At 41.3% G+C, this 26,276-nt stretch overlaps 1 protein-coding gene across 2 annotated transcripts in view; it reads left to right on the top strand.

Moving 5' to 3' along the window:
* LOC139561087 (SPRY domain-containing protein 3-like) overlaps positions 1-26,276 on the top strand; it is a 50,923-nt gene that overhangs the window by 3,576 nt on the left and 21,071 nt on the right. The window contains exons 3-7 of one of the 2 annotated variants that reach the window (XM_071377933.1): positions 29-104; positions 1,804-1,928; positions 5,006-5,141; positions 5,470-5,655; positions 25,505-25,654. In XM_071377933.1, coding sequence (XP_071234034.1) covers positions 29-104; positions 1,804-1,928; positions 5,006-5,141; positions 5,470-5,655; positions 25,505-25,654 — 673 coding nt within the window. The remainder of the gene's footprint in view (positions 1-28; positions 105-1,803; positions 1,929-5,005; positions 5,142-5,469; positions 5,656-25,504; positions 25,655-26,276) is intronic. The other variant, XM_071377943.1, reaches the window with a different exon arrangement.

Genomic DNA, 26,276 nt, shown 5'->3' with positions numbered 1-26,276 from the left:
TAAAGTAATTTCTGAAATTCTTTTACAGTTACCAAGGGAACTCGGATGAGGTTGGCTGCTACGTGGCTCCAAGGCCGTTATCCAAAGGAAACTGCTACTTTGAGGTAGGCTCTAATACAGATTTAGTTAGGTATCCCTGACTCAGGCATTGGTGGTCTTGTAGTTCATTTTGGTCCATTTATTTAACATTACCAAGCTATTAATCAAATTTGACAGACATATTACACAAGTTGTCAAGTCAAGATGTCTCTTGCCTCTATTGTGTTCCCACACTGTTGTACCCTGTTGTTCCCACACTGTTGCCTAATGTAGTATCGGCTAGTCTTTTGACAGTTCAAGTCAAGAGCATCGTAATTCTGAGCCCATCGCCAGTCACACCCTGTAGATTAACTGCTGTCTGCCCTCAGAGAACTGCACAGCTGCTAAATTTAGCTGACACATTTAAGTAAAAATAGTTTTCAGACCAACCCAAACTGTTATTTTTGGACCCTTCTTTTTTTTTAAACAAATGATCTGACAAATGGATCAAACATGGTCGTTTTTCCAGTGTAAAAGTATGCAGTGTGTAACATAACTCCCCAGTTATTCACCAGTACCTTTTTTAATAGGAGTCCCTCCAGACTAAATCATAAAGACAGCAGACTCGTAAAAAAGCATCCTGGGTTTTGGTAAAGCTCAGGAAAGGAGGACTTGGCTGTACATTCTGGGATAGGGAGAGGTCTGGTTCTGGTGTTTAGTGTTGGCTTCCTGAGCCTACTGTATGCTATGCCAGGACAGTGAGTGGGTAAGTAGAGTGATTCCTGAAGGAGTCCTGCTGGTGTCCATTTGTGAGTCCCAAATGGCACCCTATTCCCTTTATAATGCACTACTTTTGACCAGTGCCCATAGTAGTCCACTATATAGGGGAATAGCGTGCCATTTGGGATGCACACTATGGCGTTGGAGGATTGACTGGGCAGACATAATGAGTGTCTGACTGAACGCCCGCGCCTGCTTTAACTTTAATGGAAGGGAAATCATATCCCGCTTTTCATTAACGGACACACCTTAGAGTGAATTAAACACAGCCTTGTTTATGGAAACAGAAGACTGAAGCCATGAAATTATTTTTATTATTGTCTTACCTACCCTTTGACACATGCACTGAAATATTCCCGTTTTCAGGATGATCATTGCCAAAACACAGATTTTATTTATCAATCATGTAACTGCAAGTTACATGGTTCTTATATGAAAATGTTTGGTTTTTGAGGCTTAGACCGTTTAGCAGTGGGCAGGGGGTGCTTTCCCAACCACCTATCAGTCAGTTGTAACCTCAGTCTATCACCAGCACACCTGTGTCCATCTCAGTTCAAGTGTCTTTATGTCCCAAATGGCACCCTATTCCTTTTAGAGTGCACTACCTTTTGACTAGGGCCCATAGGTGCCATTTGTGACGCAGCCCACACCAGTCTGACTGAGGATTAGGGAGCTCTGAAAGGGATTAAGAATGTGATACAGAGAAACAGACTGGTGCATATTCCAGGGACCGTGCTAGTGAGGTCATGGGGAAGAACTTAATGGTTTCCCCTTTTCAGTGCTCTGGATCTGTCAGTGTTCTGATTGCACTCCTTCTACTCAAGCGGCCCTCAGGTATGATGTCATAATTAATTGCTGTCGGTAGGAAAGTGTGTAGTTGCAGGTGCTCGTGAACAGCTGTCTGACTGCCACCCCACAGGGAAATATGAATGAGGACTTTTGAGCATGTTAGGACCTCTTGCTCATGCTATGGTTTTTAAGTGAAGTGGTCTGTGATGTTTTCAGGTGACCATCGTTGACACAGGGGTGAGGGGGATGATTGCTGTTGGCCTGGTGCCTCAATACTACAAGCTGGACCATCAGCCTGGCTGGCTCCCGCACTCAGTGGCCTACCACGCTGATGATGGCAAGTAAGTTAATTGAATTTAACTTTAATTGATGTTCGACAAATCAGATTCGCGACGCATGTGGCAAGAACAAGAGACTATCACAGACTACAAAGGCAAATCCAGCTGTGTGGTGCCCATCGAAGCCTCCCTACCAGACGAGCTTAACATATTCTACCCTCGATTTGGAAGACTCGCTGCTCCGGATGATCAAGTGCTTTTGCTCTCAGAGGCTGACGTGAGGAAAACTCCCAAAAGAGTGAATACTCACAAAGCTGCCGACCCAGATGGCATCCCTGGCCGCATCCTCAGTGTGTGCTGGACACCACCCTCTGCAACTGGATCCTGGACTTCCTCACGGGCAGACCAAAGGCTGTGAGGATTGGCAACAACACCTCCTCCACACTGACTCTTAACAGAGGGGCCCCCCAGGGGTGTGTCCTCAGGCCTCTGCTATATCTGTTCACCCACGACTGCGTGGCTTTGCACGACACCAACTCCATCATCAAGTTTGCTGATAACACCACGGTTGTAGGCCTGATAACCAACAATGACGAGTCAGCCTATAGGGAGGAGGTAAGTGAACTGGCATTGTGGAGCCAGGACAGCAACCTCTCCCTCAATGGCAGTAAAACAAAGGAGCTGATTGTTGACTTCAGGAAGCAGAGGAGGGAACATGCTCCAATCCACATCAACGGGACTACAGTAGAGAGAGTTAAGAGGGAGTAGAGAGAGTTAACAGTTAAGTTCCTCGGCGTCCACATCACCGAGGACTTGTCATGGACCAACAACACCACCAGTCTTGTCAAGAGGGTGCAACAGCATCTCTACTTCCTACGGCGGCTGAAGAAATTCGGAATGTCACCCTGAGTCCTCTCCAAATACTAACTCTGCAGCATCGAGAGCGTCCTGACCGGTTGCATCACGGCCTGGTATGGGAATTGCATCGTCCACGACTGCAAGACCCTCTTCCGGGTGGTGGAGACGGCCCAGTACATCACTGCTCCCACCCACCGTGCTCCCGGGCTCCCAAGTGGCGCAGTGGTCTAAGACACTGCATCTCAGTGCAAGAGGCTGGTTCGAATCCAGGCTGCATCAAATCCGACCGTGATTGGGAGTCCCATAGGGCGGCGCACAATTGGCCCAGCGTCGTCCGGGTTTGGCTGGGTAGGTCATTATTGTAAATAAGAATTTGTTCTTAACTGCCTTGCCTAGTTAAATAAATAAAAATCCAGGACATCTACCCGAAACGGTGCTTGAGGAAGGCCCGCAACATCATCAAGGACCCCACACACCCCCGCCACGAGCTGTTTTCTCCCTTACCGTTGGGCAGATGGTATCAGAGCATGAGGTCTGATATCAACAGGCTCAGAGACAGTTTTTATCTACAAGCCATCAGACTGCTGAACACTTGAACTGGACTGACCACCTGCTCTGCTTCTCCGCACCTTAGCAAACATGCACGCACACCCACACACACACACACACATTCATGCTACACACGCATCACAACTGCAGCTACCAGACTCTTATTATGATTGGTAAATACTGCACAATTTGAACATCTTTCCCCAAACTCCCTTCCCCAAAACACGTGTAAATATTGGGCTATAAATTGTATCTTCCTGTATTATACTAACATGCTTATTCTATTCTACTGAGCCATTTACTTTATGTTTGTATTCCTATCTTTTATTATTGTCCCCCATGATGAAATCGGGGAAGGGACTGTGGATCGGTCTTCGTCCGTCCGTTCATTTGTCCGTTAGTCACACGCAATATTTCAGACAGCACTGGGTCGAGTTTGAAGGGCTGAGTTAGATGAAACCTTGGGGGAATGATGCGTCTTGCAAATCTTTACTGATTGGTCCAAGCCGGGAGCTATAGTAATTAACTGAAATGTGTTAGTTACACGCGATATCTCAATTGGCCCAAGTGGGGGTTCTGCATAACTAATGGGGGACAAAATGTTTACTGTTGCCTTGTTTCTTATTGTTATTGCATTGTCGAGAAGGAACCTGCAAGTAAGGAATTCGTTGGACGGCGTATACCATGTGTATCCCGTACATACTCTAAAATCTCCTATTTTTAAAGTTTTGAATGAAGGCCTACCTTAACATTCTAGCATCAGTTTGCTTTAGAATGCATAGAGATAATGTCAATGGTATGTTCTAGAAGGGAATAGAGAAATAGGCCTAATATTTACGAATATTCAACCTATGTTGAGAAACACTGCTTGGTAGAGCTGGGCGGCAATATAGACAAAAATCCATATCGCGATAAATTGCTTGAATTGATGCGTTTATAACATTAATGTGCACCACTTTTAAAAAATCCTTTAAACTACTAATAATATTAGTTATGGTTATAACTATCAATTGTCTCATTAACAATCACACATTTAGCTAACTTATTTCATTTCAAACTTCACATTTCTCTAGTATAGGCTACTTATGGTGATGACAATATCAGCGATAGGTGATTGGTGTGGTCGGTGTCGATAATTTTTGGTTTATCGTCTCAGTTCTACTACTTTGTCTACTGTGGTGAAGGTTGCCAAAATAAAGGAAGGAAACAAATCATGGATACAAAGTATATTGAAAGCAGGTGCATCCACACAGGTATGGTTCCTGAGTTAATTAAGCAATAAAACATCCCACCATGCTTAGGGTCATGTATAAAATGCCAGTTGCCAATTATTTTGGCTACCATGGCTAGAAGAAGAGATTTCAGTGACATTGAAAGATGGGTTCAAAGGAGCATAGGAGGTTTAAAGTGTGTGTGTGTGTGTTTCTGTCTCAGTCACTAGATCTCAACCCAATTGAGCACTTATGGGAGATTCTGGAATGGGGCCTGAGACAGCATTTTCCACTGCCATCAACAAAACACAAAATTATGGGATTTCTTGTGGAAGAATGGTGTCAAGTCCCTCTAGTAGAACATCAGATACTTGTAGAATTCATGCCAAGGCACATTGAAGCTGTTCTGGCGGCTCGTGGTGGGCCAACCCCCTAGACACTTTATGTTGGTGTTTCCTTTAGTAGTCTGCCAGCTGTTGCTCAGCCAGCACGCTCACATCTCACCTCTCTGCCATTCAACAGGCTGTACAATGGGAACACTGTTGGACAGCAATTTGGGCCCAAATGTAACCGTGGCGATCGTATCGGCTGTGGGATCTACCTAGAGTCGTTGGAGGATGGACGAACAACAGTCCTCTTCACCAAGAACGGAAAAGAAGTAAGCTAAGCTCCTAGTCTTATTCTCTTCCACACACCTGTAGGCCTACAACATACAATCAACATCTTGCTGTAATTGGAGAAAGATTACCCTACCTTCGTCTGGTATTTTATATTTTCTATGATATGTAACGCCTCCATATGCCATGAATGCAGATTGGGCCACAGAGATTGAGTCTTAATTTTGTAGTCTTACTCGTGAGACCACGTGTGCAGTCAGGATCAAGGCTTTGGTCTTAGACTGGGTCTAGTACTCAATGGTCCTGGACTGGTCCAGACTCCATCTATCTGTCACCCATCGGACATAGTAACATTGTGTTTGCGTCCAGGTGGGCACGGTCGTGGTCCCAGGGTCTCCAGAGGCACTCTACCCGGCCGTGGGGATGCACTCCTTGGGGGAGGAGGTGCAGCTGGATCTGCAGGCTGAGTGGGGGATGGAGGAGGACGGACTAATGATGGTTGACAGCCACGAGGACGAGTGGGGGCGTCTCCATGACGTCAGGGTCACCGGGACGGTAAGGACCTGATCTTGCCTGTTGTCTTCTTGGCTACATACTGAATTAATGTTATTCACATGATCTTCTTGTAGTGATTATGTTACACCTCATCTTCTCAACATACATATAAAGTAATTTGTGTATGACTATGAATAAACAACCTTTGTATGAAGAAAGAGAGGGTATAATTACGTTCCAATGTCCATACTAGCGTACCACTTAGAATTAGTGTTGTCACGGTACCAGAATATTTACTGGTAACAAGGTTTAGTATCACGATACTCGCTACCATCACGGTACCCGATATCAAAACGTTATCACTTCAAAATGGCACTTGACCCAGACGGATCTTTTGAGTTCAATATCATGACATTTGAAATGTTTGATGTCCATTTTTCAGAGACAGCCATGTATGCATTAATGAATCAATTATACAATCACGCAATCAATTTGACTTTGCTTTTAGCAATCTAACTACAGTGCCTTGAGAAAGTATTCACACCTCTTTTTCCACATCTGTGGATGTGGACACGACCATCTCGATTCGGTCCTATGTAGCAACATTTTCAATGGTGTTTTTGACATTGGATAAAAGTAGAGCCTCAGAGCTAGAAAATGGTATATCATACACTGCAGTTGAGGAACAACGGGAAAGTAATTCTGCTTTGAAAGTTGCTAAACTTGTAACCCCACTTTTGAGAAAATGGCCCTTGAATGTTTTGGTACACCTACTGGAGAGCTCTTCTTCTACACCCATTCAGCATCGTTCACACCCTCTTAAGCCCCAACCATCTTTTTAACGATTCACATGTGAGGCCATGCGCTAAACGGAGTAAGGTAGTGTAGTAAACAACCAAAGATTTCAAGACTAAAAGTGGTGAAAGTAGAAGCAAAAATACACGTTATCTAGTCCTTGGCCTGTATCCTAATCTGACTTTGGTGCAGGTCATGTTGTTCTTCACACTACCGTCTCTGGTAAACACGCACTACATGAAATAAAATCAAAGTTTATTTGTCAGATGCAGGATACAGAAGATGTAAATAGTACAGTGAAATGGTTACTTGCATAGTAGCAATATCACAAATAGAAAGTGTCCAGATAAATATTGTATAAATATTTTATAAATATTAGTTGTCTAAATTGATGGGTCATGTGAAAGAAATGCTATAACCACCTCCCAGCCACATCTAGCTAAGTGGATGGGTCATTATTGTGGATGGGTCACCATGTACACATGTTCATGAAATACAATAGATGACCGTAATCACCCCCAGACACACCTGGCTAACTTGGTGGGTTATGTAATCATCTGTCGAATAGTCTTTGTTTAGACCTGTAGCTAGCTAGCTAAACAATTAACCTAATGGTGCTTTCAAGACTACTGGGAACTTGGAAAAATACAAGGTCAAAACATGAAGTCAGTGGTCTTCGGGTCGGAAAGTTGGGGCTCCCAAATAGGAATCCCGAGTTGTTTGACTGTTCAAAACGATTTTTCAGTTGGAGCTAGTTTTTTTCTCTCGAGTTTCCAGTTGTCTTAAAAGCACTGAACTTGGAAGTCAGTTCCCAGTTCCCAGTTGTTTTGAATGTGGCAATAATCCCAACCTATACTACTAGCAATACAAACTGACTGTCATAGCTGGCCATCATGCATGAATCTGTAGGTAGCTAAAGCTAACCAACTAGGTTCAATGTTAGCTAGCTAACATTAGGCAATAACTAGCAATGATTTCTGAGATACAAATAATATTACTACACAGATCATACACATAAAGTTAACTAGCGAGCCAGCCAGCTAACGTACGCTTTAACTTACAATGAAAACAACATTCTGACAGAATTCAAAATGTTTAATATCTGAAATATCTGACATTCTTCCGTGACAACAACACTGTTGAACGCTATTTCTTAAGACTACAATGTCTGGTTCAATGAACATGTTTTGACCTATATCAGGAATTTCCTCATTGTCTGATTCATTTTGGAGAGTTGGAGAGAGTCAGCATGGCACGATCGTCCTCCAGAAAGTGGAGAGCATTAGCAACACTTTTGGAGTTCTTCATGATATCTTTCAAAAAAGATGCGGTAGAAAGTATTACCTACATATACTGAGCAGCTCATGTTATATACAGAAACATACCGCATGGCAGACCAATCCGAACTCATCTTTCGGCATGTCCAGCCCATCCATTATCTCAGCCAATCACAGCTAGTGGGAAGGTCCCTGTCTTTTTCCATGGCTAAACCAAATAATTTATTTTTTTTGGTCATATTTACAGATGGCATACAAGTGTGTCATTAAGGTACATGAAAGTTCACATGTTCCAGAAGGCATTTGTGTTTACGTTCAAATGCCTCTCCTGTGAAGTAGTTACGTGCAACATACGCCTAGTCCTGAAACGAGTCACATTTTGGTATGTTACAGCCTGAATTTAAAATTGATTAAGTTGAGATTTGTTGTATCACTGGCCTATACACAATACCCCATAATGTCAAAGTGGAAATATGTTTTTACATTTTTTTTGTTAAAAGCTGAAAAGTCTTGGGTCAATAAGTATTTAATCCCTTTGTTATGGCAAGCCTAATAAGTTCAGGAGTAAAAATGTGCTTAACAAGTCACATAAGTAATGTGCAATTATAGTGTTTAACATGATTTTTGAATAACTACCTCGTCTCTGTACCCCACACAATTATTTGTAAGGTCCCTTAGTCAAGCAGTGAATTTCAAACACAGATTCAACCACAAAGACCAGGGATGTTTTCCAATGCCTCGCAAAGAAGAGAACATAATGGTAGATGGATAAAAAAAGCAGACATTGAATACCCCTTTGAGCATGGTAAAGTTATTAATTAAGCCTTGGGTGTATAAATACACCCAGTCACAACAAAGATACAGGCGTCCTTCCTAACTCAGTTGCCGAGAGGAAGGAAACAGCTCAGGGATTTCACCATGACGGCCAATGGTGACTTTAAAACAGAGTTTAATGGCTGTGATAGGAGAAAACTGAGGATGGATCAACAACATTGTAGTTACTCCCCAATACTAACTTAATTGACAGAGTGAAAAGAAGTAAGCCTGTACAGAATATAAATATTCCAAAACATGCAACCTGTTTGCAAAAAGGCATTAAAGTAATATTGCAAAAAATGTGTCAAAGCAATTAACTTGATGTCCTGAATACAAAGTGTTATGTTTGAGGCAAATCCAATACAACATATTACTGAGTACCACTCTCCATATTTTCAAGCATAGTGGTGGCTGCATCATGTTATGGGTATTAGGCTTGGGCGGTATCCAGATGTTCATATTGGATTTTCAGTTTTACCGACATTATAGAATTTGCACAAACTAATAGTGAATCACATAGACGCTGTTAGCTAAATGCTAATGAGCGGAAATTTACATAAATTAATTGCAAATCCAGCTCATAAAGTTTTAGAAGCATAGCTAGTAGCTACCGAATGTCATTTTCTGTGAGTGTGGATATTTATAAGCGAAAGTGAACAAGAGACATTGTGCAAATGAACAAAGTTGTCATGCATGCTTTTCTAAAGGAAGAGCAGCATGTGTACATGGGAAACGAACAGACAAAAAAAACTTTAGTAGAAAGTGCAGGGGGAAAATGGCAGCTAAACAGATAACTCATCCAGAGCTCTTTGACTTCTGGCAGAAAGCCATTATAAGATATCTGACTGCAAACATTTAGTAGTGAATTGTATATAAGTGTAACTTCATCACCTCATGTTCGCCACACAACAGAGAGTCACCGATAGATACAGTGGGGCAAAAAAGTATTTAGTCAGCCACCAAGTAATGTGTTGTCAAGGTGTGACCTAATTGTTCACATTGTTTCATCATTGTTTTCTTATCGTTGACACTAATAAGTGATTAATGGTGTTTAGTGTGGTTGTTTACTGTTCACTTTGGTTGCCTGGTAACAGCAGCGCTGGAAGTTTTGTGGTTAGGTTGACAGACGGTTAAAGATTTCACTGGAAAACCACAACATTTTCTCATATCATTAGGATGTCTTCCTCATATCATTGGGATGGTTACTTTGCTTTTTGAGTGGCTGGCAATAGGTATTTTCCCTTAGCTCATGTAAAGGGATAGTTCACTCCAAAATCAGCGTGGACCCCACATTTTGAGGTTTGAAAATGTCAGAAAATGAACTTTAAGCTCAATGACCAGAATAAGAATGTAAAACAAGTCAGTGGAAATCGAATTAGCATAATAACAAAATAGAGATATCTTCTGCATTGGATGCGTCACAATCCACTGTATCTGCCGATGTCGCACTTCCGCATCTGCGGTGAAAGGCGACAGAGCGGTGTCAAACTATGAGACGTCCCGAAAATCGAGATTCTCACGAACATGTACATGTCAGTTGTTTTGCTCTAGTGCGCCTACAGGTCTCACAAGACTCGTCTGAAGGTCCCCGGTACCAGTTGAAAAAATGAATGGAAGTACAGTTGAAGTCGGAAGTTTACATACACTTAGGTTGGAGTCATTAAAACTCGTTTTTCAACCGCTCCACAAATGTCCTGTTAACAACTATAGTTTTGGTAGGTCGGTTAGGACATCTACTTTGTGCATGACACAAGGATTTTTTCCAACAATTGTTTCCAGACAGATTATTTCACTTATAATTCACTCTATCACAATTCCAGTTGGTCAGAAGTTTAAATACACTAAGTTGATGGTGCATTTAAACAGCTTGGAAAATTCCAGAAAATTATGTCATGGCTTAGGAAGCTTCTGATAGGCTAATTGACATCATTTGAGTCAATTGGAGGTGTACCTGTGGATGTATTTCAAGGCCTACCTTCAAACTCAATGCCTCTTTGCTTGACATCATGGGAAAATCAAAAGAAATCAGCCAAGACCTCAGAAAAACAATTGTAGACCACCACAAGTCTGGTTCATCCTTGGGAGCAATTTCCAAACGCCTGTAGGCACCACGTTCATCCGTACAAACAATAGTACGCAAGTATAAACACCATGGGACCACGTAGCCGTCATACCGCTCAGGAAGGAGATGCGTTCTGTCTCCTAGAGATGAATGTACTTTGGTGCGAAAGTGCAAATCAATCCCAGAACAACAGCAAAGGACCTTGTGAAGATGCTGGAGGAAACAGGTACAAAAGTATCTAAACCGAGTCCTATATCGACATAACCTGAATGGCCGCTCAGCAAGGAAGAAGCCACTGCTCTAAAACCGCCATGAAAAAGCCAGACTACGGTTTGCAACTGCACATGGGGACAAAGATCGTACTTTTTGGAGAAATGTCATCTGGTCTGATGAAACAAAAATATAACTGTTTGGCCATAATGACCATTGTTATGTTTGGAGGAGATAGTTTAGTACCAAAAATAAGGGGTTAAATACATGTAACACAATAAATAAATAAGGTTTTCTGATCTTTCTTATGTCTCTCAGATATAGGACAGACACTTCCTTTAGATTTTTTTGGGGGGGACTATCTGTTGTTCCATGTAGTGAATATGTTATTCAATGCATTTGTATGAGCTAATAGCAGTAAGGCCAAATACACATTTTCATCAAATAATACATTAAAAAAAAAAAAAAGATACTTCAAGGGGTCTTAAAATTCCAAATTAAATAGCAAAGTTATCCTTGGTATGACCTTCTTAAAACAATTCCATATAGCTTAGTAGAACCACCACCCCTGGCTTAGCCAGCGCTTAGATTGTAACAGCGCTTAGACTGATTTCTTTAGCACACTAGTTCAAGGTGAGTCATTCTAATTTGGTGAAACGTATATCAGTTCTCTGAATTGGCCTTCCCTAGCCTTTCCTCTCTCTCATTCTCTCTCTACCTCACTCTTTTCCAGCCATGTCGGCCGGTGTTCCAGGAATCAGTAAATCTGACACCAATGGAACAGAGCATGCAGGGATACAGTAACAGTATAGGGGGGTCATTCACTGCAGATTCAGTGTGTTGGTAGAACGCAGGGCTGGAAAAGCTTCCCTCATTCAACACAATCTATTAATAGACAAACTACTCACCTCAGAAAAAAGATCTGTTGATTACCTGTTGACGAACAATAGGGGTTTGCTGTTGTTTTTTTTCGCTAAGTTTTACTACAGAGAGGAAAATAATGGGGCGGGAAATGCAGGCTATGAGTAAGGCTGTGACGGTCATGGAATTTTGGATGACGGTAATTGGCCAGCCAAATGACCTCGGTCATCGTAATAACCGCTTGAATAGCAAAAATACATTTTTGTTTAATTTTCTCCTCTTCTCCGCTCCTGACTGCATGTGCTGCCATAAAAAAATCTAAAGAAAAGACCCCATTCAAGTCAGTGATGGCATATTTGGTGGACTGGCAGCCATTGCGAGTGTACCCATAGGACTAAAGCAGGAAGTAAAATCAAGAAGTGTAACCATCAATAAGTGCTGTGATTTGTGGATTCAACACAACTGACATTACAAGCCACATCAGTTAACATCATTTGAATGAACATTCTACATTTCAGCAAGGAGCAACAAAGTGTCATCACATTGTTAAGAGTCCATGTTACCGCAGAAACGGACTCAACCACACGAATGCACGCCGTCCCGTCTTTAGTCAGCTACTCGTAAAAAAATGAATATACAGTACCAGTCAAAAGTTTGGACACACCTACTCATTCAAGGGTTTTTCTTATTTTTTAAATATTTTCTATACTGTTTAATAATAGTGAAGACATCAAAACTATGAAATAACACATATGGAATCATGTAGTAACCAAAAAGGGGTGAAACAAATCAAAATCAAAATACATTTAATATTTTTGATTCTTCAAAGTAGCCACCCTTTGCCTTGATGACAGCTTTGAACACTCTTGGCATTCTCTCAACTAGCTCGGATTTTTTTCCAACAGTCTTGAAGGAGTTCCCACATATACTGAGCACTTGTTGGATGCTTTCCCTTCACTCTGCTGTCCAACTCATCCCAAACCATCTCAATTGGGTTGAGGTCAGGTGATTGTGGAGGCCAGGTCATCTGATTCTGCACTCCATCACTCTCCTTCTCCATCAAATAGCCCTTACACAGCCTGGAGGTGTGTTGGGTCATTGTCCTGTCGAAAGAAAAAAGATAGTCCCACTAAGCCCAAACCAGATGGGATGGCGTATCGCTGCAGAATGCTGTGGTAGCCATGCTGGTTAAGTGTGCGTTTAATTCTAAATAAATCACAGACAGTGTCACCAGCAAGCACCTCCTCCATGCTTCACGGTGGGAACCACACGTGGAGATCATCCGTTCACCTACTCTGCGTCTCACAAAGACACGACGGTTGGAACCAAAAATCTCAAATTTGGACTCATCAGACGAAAGGACAGATTTCCACCGGTCTAATGTCCATTGCTCGTGTTTCTTGGCCCAAGCAGGTCTCTTCTTATTGGTGTCCTTTAGTAGTGGTTTGTCACCTTGTCACAACACAACTGATTGGCTCAAACGCATTAAGAAGGAAAGAAATTCCACAAATGAACTTTTAACAAGGCACATGTGTTAATTGAAATGCATTCCAGGTGCATACCTCATGAAGCTGGTTGAGAGAATGCCAAGAGTGTGCAAAGCTGTCATCAAGGCAAAGGGTGGCTACATTGAATAGTCTCAAATATAAAATATATTTGATTTGTTTAACACTTTTTTTGTTACTACATGATTTCATATGATTTATTTCATAGTTTTGATGTCTTCAGTATTATTCCACAATGTAGAAAATAGTAAAATTAAGAAAAACCCTTGAATGAGTAGGTGTGTCCAAACTTTTGACTGGTACTGTATATATACAGTGCATTCAGAAAGTATTCAGACCCCTTGACATTTTCCAAATTTTTGTTACACCACAGCCTTATTCTAAAATTGATTAAATTGTTTTTTTCTCAGCAATCTACACACAATACCCCATAATGACAAAGCAAAAACAGGTTTGAATTTTTTTGTGAAATTCTGATTATTTACTCAGTACTTTGTTGAAGCACCTTTGGCAGCGATTACAGCCTCGAGTCTTCTTGGGTATGACGCTACAAGCTTAGCACACCTGTATTTTGGGACTTTCTCCCCTGCATCTCTACCTCGGCTAACCTCGCACATTAACTCGGTACCGCTACCCCCTGTATATAGCCTCATTATTGTTATTTTATTGTGTTACAAAAAAACTATACTTTTTTACTTTAGTTTATTTAGTAAATATTTTCATAACTCTATTTTCTTAAAACTGCATTGTTGGTTAAGGGCTTGTAAGTAAGCATTTCATGGTAAGGTCTATTATACCTGTTGTATTCCGCGCATGTGACAAATACAATTTGGTTTGATCCTCTCAAGCTCTGTCAAGTTGGATGGGGAGCATCGCTGCCCAGCTATTTTCAGGTCTCTCCAGAGATGTTAGATCGGGTTCAAGTCCGGGCTCAGTCTGAGCCACTCAAGGACATTCCGAGACTTGTCCCGAAGCCACTCCTGCGTTGTCTCGGCTGTGTGTTTAGGGTCATTGTCCTGTTGGAAGGTGAACCTTCGCCCAAGTCTGAGGACCTGAGCGCTCTGGAGTAGGTTTTCATCAAGGATCTCTCAGTACTTTGCTCCATTCAACTTTGCCTCAATCCTGACAAGTCTCCCAGTCCCTGCTGCTAAAAAATACCCCCACAGCATGATGATACCACAACCAGGCTTAACCGTAGGGATGGTACCAGGGTTCCTCTATACGTGAAGCTTGGCATTCAGGCCAAAGTGCATAATCTTGGTTTCATCGTGGTCTGAGTCCTTTAGGTGCCTTTTGACAAACTCCAAGTGTGCTGTCATGTGCTTTTTACTTAGGAGTGGCTTCCGTCTGGCTACTCTACCATAAAGGCCTGATTGGTGGAGTGCTGCAGAGATGGTTGTCCTTCTGGAAAGTTCACCCATCTCCACAGAGGATCTCTGGAGCTCTGTCAGAGTGACCTTCGGGTTCTTGGTCACCTCCCTGACCAAGGCCCTTCTCCTCCGATTCCTCAGTTCTAGGAAGAATCTTGGTGGTTCCAAACTTCTTCCACTGTAATCCTGTAGTAATGTGTTGGTTACCCTTCCCCAGATCTCTGCCTCGACACAATCCTGTGTCAGAGCTCTATGGACAATTCCTTTGACAACCCATGGCTTGGTTTTTGCTCTGACATGCACTGTCAACTGTGGGACCTTATATAGACAGGTGTGTGCCTTTCCAAATCATGTCCAATCAATTGAATTTACCACATGTGGACTCCAATAAAGTTGTAGAAACATCTCAAGGATGATCAATAGAAACAGGATGCATCTGAGCTCAATTTCGAGTCTCATAGCAAAGGGTCTGAATACTTTTGTAAACATTTCAAGAGGTCAAGGTCAAGAGGTATGAATACTTTCCGAATGCACTGTATATATGGTTATTTACATTTTTTAATGGTTATGATGGTTATTTTATTTTCATGGCTGGCTTCATCCATAACCTTAGGTTACATGGTAATACGGTAATTGTGCCAGCCCTAGCTAAGAGACAGACATGGCAGGAGTCACGTAGTAGGGACAGACACCTGTATAAGTTGGAGCATGTAGCCAGCCTACTGTATATTAACTGTACAGTACTTGAGTGAGTAAGACTGTGTCAGAAATATTGTAAAACCGCTAATGTTTAATGGCGTGAATTTCTGTTGTTTTTGGATGCTGTTGGTATAAGAAGGAAGGGATGCCATGGGGGCGTGATTTTGGATTTGTGGTAATTTTTCATGTCTCATTTTTTCATGTCTCAATTTTGTCTCAATTTTTGTCTCAATTTTTCATGTCTCAACAGGCTACTTCTCTCGGCAGCCCTGTTTCTCCCCTTTTTCTGTCTGTCTGTCTGTCTGTCTGTCTGTCTGTCTGTCTGTCTGTCTCTCCCGCTCTCCCTTTCCTGTCTTGGTCTCTCACCCTCTTTAGGTTTCTTTGTCTTTCATTCTGATGGAGATTTATGATGGGGGTTGTCTGTCTGGCAGTATCCGTCGTGAGGCAGGCTGTAGGGTTGGTGTCTGACTCAGTAGGGAGACACACCATACCTGCTTTAGCATGGGTAGGGGTGGTTGTGCAGGGTTAGGGCGTGCAGCTGAATGGCCCTGGGACAGGCAAGGCAAACCTGCATACCTCTTTCACTTTTAATTATAACCCACTTCCCCAAATACGCCCCAATACCTCGTCACTAGGGCTGTGACAATATCAGTATTGCAATATTTTTTTCCATGGCAAAAATGAAAACACGAAGCAGATCAAACTCTTTGGTCTTTTAAAATCCTGCTGTATGTCAAATATTGTGTGTTGTAGCTTGGAAAGTAAATAAATGTGACTGTGGATGACATGACAACATAATGTTTTTTACCAACATTAGGGCTGTTTTCCTAAAGACGTCAAATCCGCTTTGTGTTTTGTTTCCTTGCCACAATACTAACGCGTATCGCAATACAGGTATTGACCCAGCACTACGTGTCACAGCAACACCCCAAAAACCATCCGTGCATCCAGTCGCTGTCCCAAACCCCTTATCCACTCCACATTGACCCTGGCAAGGGGCAATCCCAGCCACACCACTCACACACTTCCAAAATGTGGAGACAGCGGCCAAGACCTTTTTTGGCAGGCTAAATCCAAAGCCAGAACAGGAAAAGGGCGATTCCATGCCAGTATAACCAAAACATTTTGGGTAACTCAGATTGTTCTGGCAATTCTCACATAGAAAATTCATTGGGAGGAAGGATGTTTTACATACTTTTTACATTTGGATCACAAACAATTTGTGAGATAATCATAACAAAAGTGGGCATTTTAGGCCCTTTTTTAATACAGATCCTTTGATCCATGAACAGTACATGATACAGACAACATATTATATCATTATACTCCTTATTGTGTGCTCAAACATATGAAGTATGTCTAGATTCTGAAATACCATTTTTCACATACATAAAAAATATGAATATCTCAAAAGTACCCTTTTTGATTTGGCCTGTTTTCAGACATATTTTTTGGAACAATATACTCTTTAAACATGTTTTTAAAAAGCCTCTAAACCTTGCGTGTACCAGATTTCCCACAACGGTTGGTATTTAAACAATTTGAACTTGACGGGAAATGGTGAGTATCTCCACGCACGTCTCTCAGACCATACGTATGCACACCTTGTAGTGGTTGAAGAATGGTATTGCAAGCAAATATTGTTATTTTGTGGAAATGGAGGTGTTTGTTGACGGGATTGATTCATAACAATGGTAATGAAAAATATGCGTTTGCAGTTGTTGAGTAGATCGCATAACTGGGCATGCAGTCCTAATATGTTTTTCATTAGCCTATAATATAAAGCGTCATATGGCAAGATGTCTCTCCTTTTCTGACATGATTGGTTTGGCCCGCTGCTAGGCTATACAACAAACCATTCAACCATCCCTCATTTAGCCAGCAGCATACCACCCTGCATCCCACTGCTGGCTTGCTTCTGAAGCTAAGTAGGTTTGGTCCTAGTCAGTCCCTGGATGGGAGACCAAATTCTGCTGGAAGTGATGTTAAAGGAGGCACCCTTTCCTCTGGTGTCAAAAAAAATAAAAAAAATCCCCCAGAGCAGTGATTGGGGACATTGCCCTTTGTGGAGTGCTGTCTTTCAGCTGGGATGTTAAACTGGTGTCCTGACTCGCTGTGGTCACTAAAGATCCCATGACACTTATTGTACGAGTAGGTCCTGGCTAAATTCCCAATCTGGCCCTCATATTGTCACCTCATCATCCCCAGCTTACAATTGGCTCATTCCTCCTCTCCCCTGTAACTATTCCCCAGGTCGTTGCTGTAAATGACAATGTGTTCTCAGTCAACTTACCTGGTGAAATAAGGGTAAAAAAAAAATCATGCTTGAAAGTAATAGACTGGTAGCCTATCATAGTCTACAATCTCAGAGCCTATAACAAGGAAGGATATAAACACAATCTATCGATAAATGTAATATTGAGCGGCCAGTGTTTGACACATATAGGTGCCTGCATGCATGTTCACTACAAAAGATTAAAACATTTTGCCCATACCTCTATAGAAATGTAATAATATTTGCCATTGCTTTTTCCTTATAGAAATGGTCATGGCCCAGTTCCAATATTTCCAAATCATACAACAAATGATGCCGTTTTTGTCACCATAAAAGGTGAATGGAGGCCGTTTTCAGGCGGGGTTGTAACACTCATTCACTAGCACACATACAGGTAACTGCCATTATAAAGGAACCACCAACATAAAGTGTCTTAATAGGGTGTTGAGCCAGAACAGCTTCAATGCACCTTGGCATATATTCTACAAGTGTCTGGAACTATTTTGGAGGGATTTTGACACCATTCTTCAATTAGAAATTCCATCATTTGGTGTTTTGTTGGTAGTGGTGGAAAATTCTGTCTCAGGCGTTGCTCCAGAATCTCTCATAAGTGTTCAATTGGGTTGAGATCTGGGATTGAGACGGCCATGGCTTATGGTTTACATCTTTTTCATGCTCATCAAACCATTCATTGACCATTCGTGCCCTGTTGAGGGGATATTGTCATCCTATGAAAGGCACAGCCATGGTAGACAAAATAATGGCCTATCCGAAATGTTTATACATGACCCTAAGCATGATTGGATGTTAATCGCTTAATTAACTCAAGAACCACACCCTGTGTGGAAACACCTGCTTTCAATATACTTTGTATCCCTCGTTTACTCAATTGTTTCCATTATTTTGGCAATTACCTCTATATAGTATGACTCTGATTTATCAATGAAAACATGTGTATATGTTGCGTGCGGCAGTTTTATAAATCAAAATCATTTATTGTGCACACTAATCCTTGAATCACCATTTACGTCAGAATATTGTGAGAAATTTACACACAATTGATAAATGAGGCCCCAGAAGAGGGAGTTCCCTTTGAATCCATTTTCCCATTCACTGTTGGTGGTGCTCATAAAATTGATCATAAAGTGCCGGTCATAAAGTGTACTTTTCTCAAATAAGTTGATATGTGAAAAAAAATGAAAACGTTGGGTCACCACACCATGTCATTGGATTTTCAACATTGCATAATCAATTGTATTTTTGTAAACTTAAGTTAATAATTTTTATTTAGAAAATAAAGACATGGCATGAACAAAATTATTGGCACCTGGAGCTAATACTTTGTTGCACAGCCTTTGGCCAAGATAACTGCCAATAAATGCTTATTGTAGCCATCAGTGAGCTTGCTGCACCTTTCTACTGGAAGTTTGGCCCACTTTCCAGCAACAAACTGCTCTAATCCTTCAATGTTTGAGAGGTGCCCTCCACCAACTGCTGTTTTCAGATCTCGCCACTGGTTTTGGATGTGATTCAGATCTGAACAATTGGCTGGCCACTCCAGAACAGTCCAGCAGCTTAAGTTTACACAAATTTTATTGGTTCTGCAATGTTGAAAATCCAATAACAAGGTGTGGTGACCAATTTATTTATTTTTTTAATTCAACTTATTTTAAAAGAAGTAGGGAATTATTTAAGAAAAGTGCAAATGTACCAATATATTTGGACGGCACTGTAACTTCAAAATTGTCAGAGAGCCCATTCTGGTAATGTTACTTACAGTCAGGTCTCAAATTATGAGCAAAAAATACTGTATAAAATAAATAATAGAAATACTGAGCAATTACAGTGCCTTCAGAAAGTATTCACACCCCTTGACTTTTTCCACATTTAGTTGTGTTATAGCCTGAATTTAAAATGGATTAAATAGAGATTTTTTTGTCACTGGCCTACACACAATACCCCATAATGTCAACGTTTATTTGTTTATTTTTTACGAATGAATAAAAAATGACAAGTTGAAATGTCTTGAGTCAATAAGTATTCAACCCCTTTCTTATGGCAAACCTAAATAAGTTCAGGAGTAAAAATGTGCGTAACAAGTCACATAATAAGTTGCATGGACTCTGTGTGCAATAATAGTGTTAAACATGATTTTTGAAGGACTACCTCATCTCTGTACCCCACACATACAATTATTTGTAAGGTCCTTTAGTCGAGCAATACATTTAAAACACAGATTCAACCACAAAGACCAGGGAGGTTTTCACCTATTGGTAGATGTGTAAAAAGAAAAAGAAAAGGAGTCAATAAATTTGTTGTCCTGAATACAAAGTGTTACGTTATGGCAAATCCAATACAACACATTACTCAGTACCATGCTCCATATTTTCAAGCATAGTGGAGGCTGCATCATGTTATGGGTATGCTTGTAATCGTTTTGTAAGCAAAACTTCCAGGAGGCAGTCAGCTGTTGCGTACTTTAGTAGCTCAAGTAGCTAGCTTGCTTGCTCATTTGCAAATCATCATAACACTTGCGAATTCAATGTTTTCGGGCGGCAGCAATATTTTTGGGGAAGCCTGGCTTCCCTTGGCATTCACAAGTACACGGCACTTATCGTCATGCAACATTAGCTCAATGACTGTCAACACAATTACATGCTTAGTTCGACATTGAAGGAGAGGACGTAGTTGTCACAAAATATGAGGTATTTTCGTAAGGTAGAAAGAAATTTGAGCAACAACAAAACTATTTTTGGCCAGACTTTATGCTATTGAATTCAATGTTTCAGGTGGCAACAATGTCATACTCTTTTTGTCCAGACAGCATCAGATACATGGGCTACACATACTGAGACAAGGGTTGCTGTTGCGCTCACTCGGATGCTTTCTTCGGTGAGAGACATTCAGCCACTTGCGAATTGAAAGATAATTATGAAACAGAGAGACGAAAGATACATTATTTCATGCGTTGTTTTATTTGTATGTATTTTTTGGGGTGGTTGGGGCTGGCTTCCCTTGGCATCCATAAATACATGCCACTGTTCGGCATGCAAAATTAGATAAATGACTGTCAACACAATTACATGCTTAGTTTGACACTGAAGGTGAGTTGTCACAAAAGATGAGAGGTGTTTTTGGAATGTAGAAAGAAAGTAATTTGAACAACAACAAAACGTTTAACCGGCGATTCGTAACGTTTGAATCGATTTCCTAAACGATGCATTCTACATTTGGATCGGGCCCTGTGGTCCGATGAACTTATGTCTCAAGCATTTGAATCGTTACGTCCCTAATAACTCACTATTTGGATTTATTTATTTTATACAGTCATTTTTGCTAATCTTTATTAAGGATGTCAATCATTTCGGGCCCCACTGTATAGGTCTAAAAAGAGCCTAAAAATAAAATGTTCATTATGGTAAAAAAAATCATAAGTGATACAAATGTAAAAAGCATGTCAAACTTCCTTCCTTCCAAATAAGTTTCTATATGATAACTGACAGAACAATCTGTGATACCAAAAATATTTAAGGCTATCCTGTGTGGAATCGCTCTAAAAATGGATCCTGGCATCTGATCTTAAAGCAGGATCTCACACCTTGTGAAATATATAGTGGAGACCATGATTCGATTTTTCAGAAAATATTCTAGCCATATTCATAGGCTTGATGCAGTGCTTGCCTGTGTGACTGTGGGTCTTTGGCTGGATGGCTGCCTATTCTGCATCAAGCCTATGTGTATTGCATATGTGTGTACGTGTTGGCTCCAGCGTAGCAAAGTACTGGGGTTAAGGCTAAAACCTGCCTAGAGCGTTTTAAAACAATTATTGTATTAAGAGGTGTTGACTTACCTGAGGAATGAAGGTGTCGACACAGGGCTGCATTGTTTTGCATGTTTTGCTCAGATGATGAAACCGTCTCCCACATAACATTGCTGCTGTGGCAGCCTGCAAAGTTAGGCTAGATGGTGGCTTGACATTAGCTTTTTTAGCTACTCGTCCTTTGGACAAGTAGGACCGATTTTGTACTTGTCCGATTAAAAAAAAAAAAGTGTGTAACATATGTATGTAGCATCGGTTTCATCAACTGCGCACCCTTATTAACTGAGTGTTGGCTAGTTGCAGTTATACACGAGTGCCGGTGGAAAGTTATTTTAGAACATCGTACATGACAATGCATTAATACATGCTAATAGGTAAACAGTTAACTAGCGAGATAACCTGCCAAACTACACTATGTTTTGGATTGGCAATCTAGTTAGTCTGTTGTAGGCTATATCATTATTTTACCTGCTGCGCAATGTCTCTCTCTCTCCTCTGACAACTGCCCACTCACACTGGCTATAACTGGGCAAATAACTCAATAATTAGACATTAATATCCAGAAATGTGCACATGCAGCTAGGCTCGCGTTGATCTAAAAAAACGCATTTCGCGACTGCATGATTGAAAGACCGTTTGTGCCTGTCAATGCAGGCCTACAATAATTATACTCCGATGCTCTCTGCAGATATTGGGAAGACAGTGCGTAACACATCGCATCCAGAGGAAACTGATCAATTTCTGATCAAATTCTGAGCCGAATTGTTTGATTGTGTGATTGTCCATTCGGACAACTTAAATCTAAAATCTGCTTGTCCGACAATTGTCTTTATTTGCCCCGGGAAAGTGGACATGCGTTAATGTCGAGTCCTGCTTGCCATCTCCATCTCTTCAGTGCCTCCAACCCCACACCTACCCTCAGGATGAGCTTATTTGCTCTGGTAATGACTGGGTGTTCACTACGGACTGGAGTGATCAGTCAAGCTGACGTGCTAAGAGACATATTTTTGGGAACTCCTTAGAAACCTGGACAGGGCAGGTGTTACCAGCATGACATGTACCTACACTCACTCACACACACACACACACACACACACAGACAGACAGACAGACAGACAGACAGACAGACAGACAGACAGACAGACAGACAGACAGACAGACAGACAGACAGACAGACAGACAGACAGACAGACAGACAGAGAGAGAGAGAGAGAGAGAGAGAGAGAGAGAGAGAGAGATAGAGAGAGAGAGAGAGAGAGAGAGAGAGAGAGAGAGAGAGAGAGAGAGAGAGAGAGAGAGAGAGAGAGAGAGAGAGAGAGAGAGAGAGAGAGAGAGAGAGAGAGAGAGAGAATGGAGGACAACAACAATCTGATTCCACTCTGCAGAGCCATGGGTAAACTTGCAGCATTTCTTGGTCATTCTCTAATGCTAGAGATGCTTCTACCTGTCATGATGCCTATGGCCTCAGGGGGATCTAAAGGACTGTTAACTGCTCTAATCTTTGCTCATTGATTCAACAGGAATGTTATTTTCCATCAAAAAATGTAATCTGAAAGCTGTGCCCGTACCAGGTTCATAGTGATTTATTCTTATTGTTATACGTGTGTGGTTGGTTCAATTTAAATGTGCATTAGAATAACTATTGAAATGACACAAACATGTTAGATAAGCTATCGGCCTTCTCACTGCACCTGTTGCTGGGGCAGCGACCAGGTCCAAAAAATAATCCTTTTACCTTGTCTTACCGACATCCCTTTACACACACGCACGCACACACGCAGGCGCGCGCACACACACACCATGATGAGAGAGAGAGATTTAGGGATATCACACCCACCGGATCCTGCTGACTGCCACAGGGAGGGCAAGCTACGGTAAATCAGTGACCACACACACTCTATTACTCAGCATCAGGAAGGTGTCATTAGACTGTACCTAGGAGCCCTATTTGGTCTTCAAAGACGCAGGCATGATAGATGGAAAAAATAAAAAACTGAAAAAATATAACATATCACATCCATCAATATTGTATTTTTCTTTTTTATTCAAAGTTCAGGAGGTCAAGGTGAAAGTGGGAGGAATAGGAAGAGAAAAGTGAAAGGCCGAAAGAGAGCTATCTGGTAAGCCGGTAATTGCTCTACAGAGAGGAAAGAAAAAAGGGTGGCGTTGACAGATTGTCGTAAAGTAATAATAATGATAATTATTTTTTCCCTCCGTTTTATTTACAGTGCTTGTCTGCTCTCTTTGCTAGTCAGGGCAGAGGGAAAGGGTCACACACAGTGTATCCTGGCACAAATCACACACACACACACCATGTACGTTAATCCTTTTACACCTCACAAGCACAAATGTCACGGCTGTTTTTGTCAAATTGTTATTTTTCCTCTCTCTTGATGTGAAGTATTTGTTTGAGGTGGGAACCATGGTTCTCTGGCAGACGTAAAGCATGTCTAGAGAGTCGGGTCTACCCATGACTGATTCAGGTCACATTGGAGTAATTATCAGTTATATATGCTGAATGTAGTTAGCGAACGACAAGGAAACTAGGCTATGACAGGATATGAGGTCATGAGGCAGATAGACTACCTTATTGAATTGTGTTGATATGACCGGGACCTCAGTGTGACCTCAGATAAATGTTTGTTTATGCTTGTTTTGTACTCTATCAATGAGATGAGTACCTCAGTCACCTTTGACCTCATAGCTCCTCTGTTTTGTCATCTGGACTGGTAAGTGGTTGTTTTCTTTATGGCCACCACATGTTCGCTAGTCGACCATTTCATTCGTCACATTAGCTTTAACCTGCGAACACTTTCCTGGTCAATTACAGTACTCTACTTTCTACGCTGATGTGTTCCTGTCAGCCCTACAGATTCTGATCAAGTCACGCCAGAGGGCTCCTGGCCCACAAGTCTGGTTGCAATCAGAGAGTCTTTCTTATGTTTGAGAGGGTTTTACCTGGCGGGTCTTAGTAGCCTTATGCCTGTTCCAGTTGGATTGTCTCTATGATAAATGGTTATAAAAAGCACTTTAGGATGAGTCAAGCGGAACTGTTAAATTGAATAGACAGTCGAAAAGATTCTCCTGTCTCTCACCCTCATGACCTGGCCCCTAAAAGCCTTCAAGAGCCCATGGCCGCATCAACCTCTCCTGCTGAAATATTCCTATGTGATCAAATTAAATCAAATGTTATTTGTCACATGCGCCGAATACAACCGGTGTAGACCTTACAGTGAAATGTTTACTTACAAGCCCTTAACAAACAATGCAGTTTTTAGAAAAATAAGTGTGAAGTAAAAAATAGAGAAATAAAAAAGTAAAGTTTAAAAAAATTCAAGAGCAGCAATCAAATAACAATAGCGAGGCTATATACAAGGGGTACCGGTACAGAGTCATTGTGCGGGGGCACCGGTTAGTCGAGGGTATATGTGTGAGTGTGTCTGTACATGTCTGTCTGATTCTGTGGTTTCATAAGCACCACAGAGAGAAGATCTATTGTTACCTAAATCCTAAATTCGGCCAAGGTACAAATGTTACATTCACCCTGAAAACTGTTTTGAGGTATTGTCATCATTATAACTGACCATAGTTTAAGGTAATTAATACAACTCTATATCCTGGTTGTTTTTATTTCTTCCTCAGATTAAATGAGAATTAACACATAGATTGCAGACCAATATTTACAAGTGTGGTTTTGATGCTGAGCCAAGAGTGTGTTTTTACCTTTCAGCAGGAAAGGGCAGAGGGAAAGGGTCACACACAGTGCATCCTGGCACAAATCACACACACACACATACCCATACCTGGGGCAGCAGGTTGGGCCAGTAACCGAAAGGTTTATAGATCGAATCCCCGAGCTGACAAGGTAAAAATCTGTCGTTCTGTCCCTGAACAAGGCAGTTAACCCACTGTTCCTAGGCCGTCATTGTAAATAAGAATTTGTTCTTAACTGACTTAGTTAAATAAGTAAGGTTCAATTAAAACTTTTTTAAATTAAAATATCATAAATTGTCTATTGTTCTTGTCCTGGGGTTTTGTGTGCTGAGAAGAACGTGCTTATTCTCTACATCCCTGGCCCTGTATCATTAGTTATGTTAAATGTTACTGAATGTACTTTGTTGAGCTAGTGGGTTTGTGCAATGTTAATTTCAATTCGTTTATTTATTTGTAGATACAGTATTTGCCTTATTGTGATGTGCGATGCCATCCTCCTCCTCAGTTGCTGGAGTACGTGGGTAAAGGGAAGAGCATTGTGGATGTGGGTTTGGCCCAATCCCGTCTACCCCTTAACACACGCTGCCACTACTACGAACTGGAGATCACCGACGCAGGAGAGAAGTGCTACATCGCCCTAGGACTGGCACGCAGGGTACGTATCCTTATCATAGTTTTATTTATGTCTTTTTTTGGCAGTAAAGAGCAAAAGGGAAGTAAGGAAGAGAAATGGTGTGCTAGAACGGCGAACATCATCTGGATTCGAACCCATTCCAGAGCACTGGCCTACATGTGTGCTCTGAAGGCAGCGGCAGTAACCGCTAGATCACCTCAGGCCACTTCCTCATACATTATCATCATCATTGTCATCATTCATTGCTATTATCACTAGTCATTATCTTCAGCATAATGAACATCAAGAACACTATTATTATCATCATTATCACCCTACATCCTCATTATCCAGCCTATAATGAGTCTATCTGAGTTTGTGAAACATGTTATACTTCCATAGCATTCTACGGTTCTTAATACAGAAATATCTAATTTACATAAGTATTCACACCCCTGAGTCAATACATGTTAAAATCACCTTTGGCAGCGATTACAGCTTTCTGGGTAAGTCTAAGAGCTTTGCACACCAGGATTGTACAATATTTATACAAAAATTCTTCAAGCTCTGTCAAGTTGGTTTTTGATCAGTCATTTTCAAGTCTTGCCATAGATTTTGAAGTCGATTTAAGTCAAAACTGTAACTAGGCCACTCAAGAACATTC

Source organism: Salvelinus alpinus, chromosome 2, assembly GCF_045679555.1.
Source record: "Salvelinus alpinus chromosome 2, SLU_Salpinus.1, whole genome shotgun sequence".
Taxonomy (NCBI): domain Eukaryota; kingdom Metazoa; phylum Chordata; class Actinopteri; order Salmoniformes; family Salmonidae; genus Salvelinus; species Salvelinus alpinus.
This window is presented reverse-complemented; position numbering and strand designations above follow the sequence as displayed.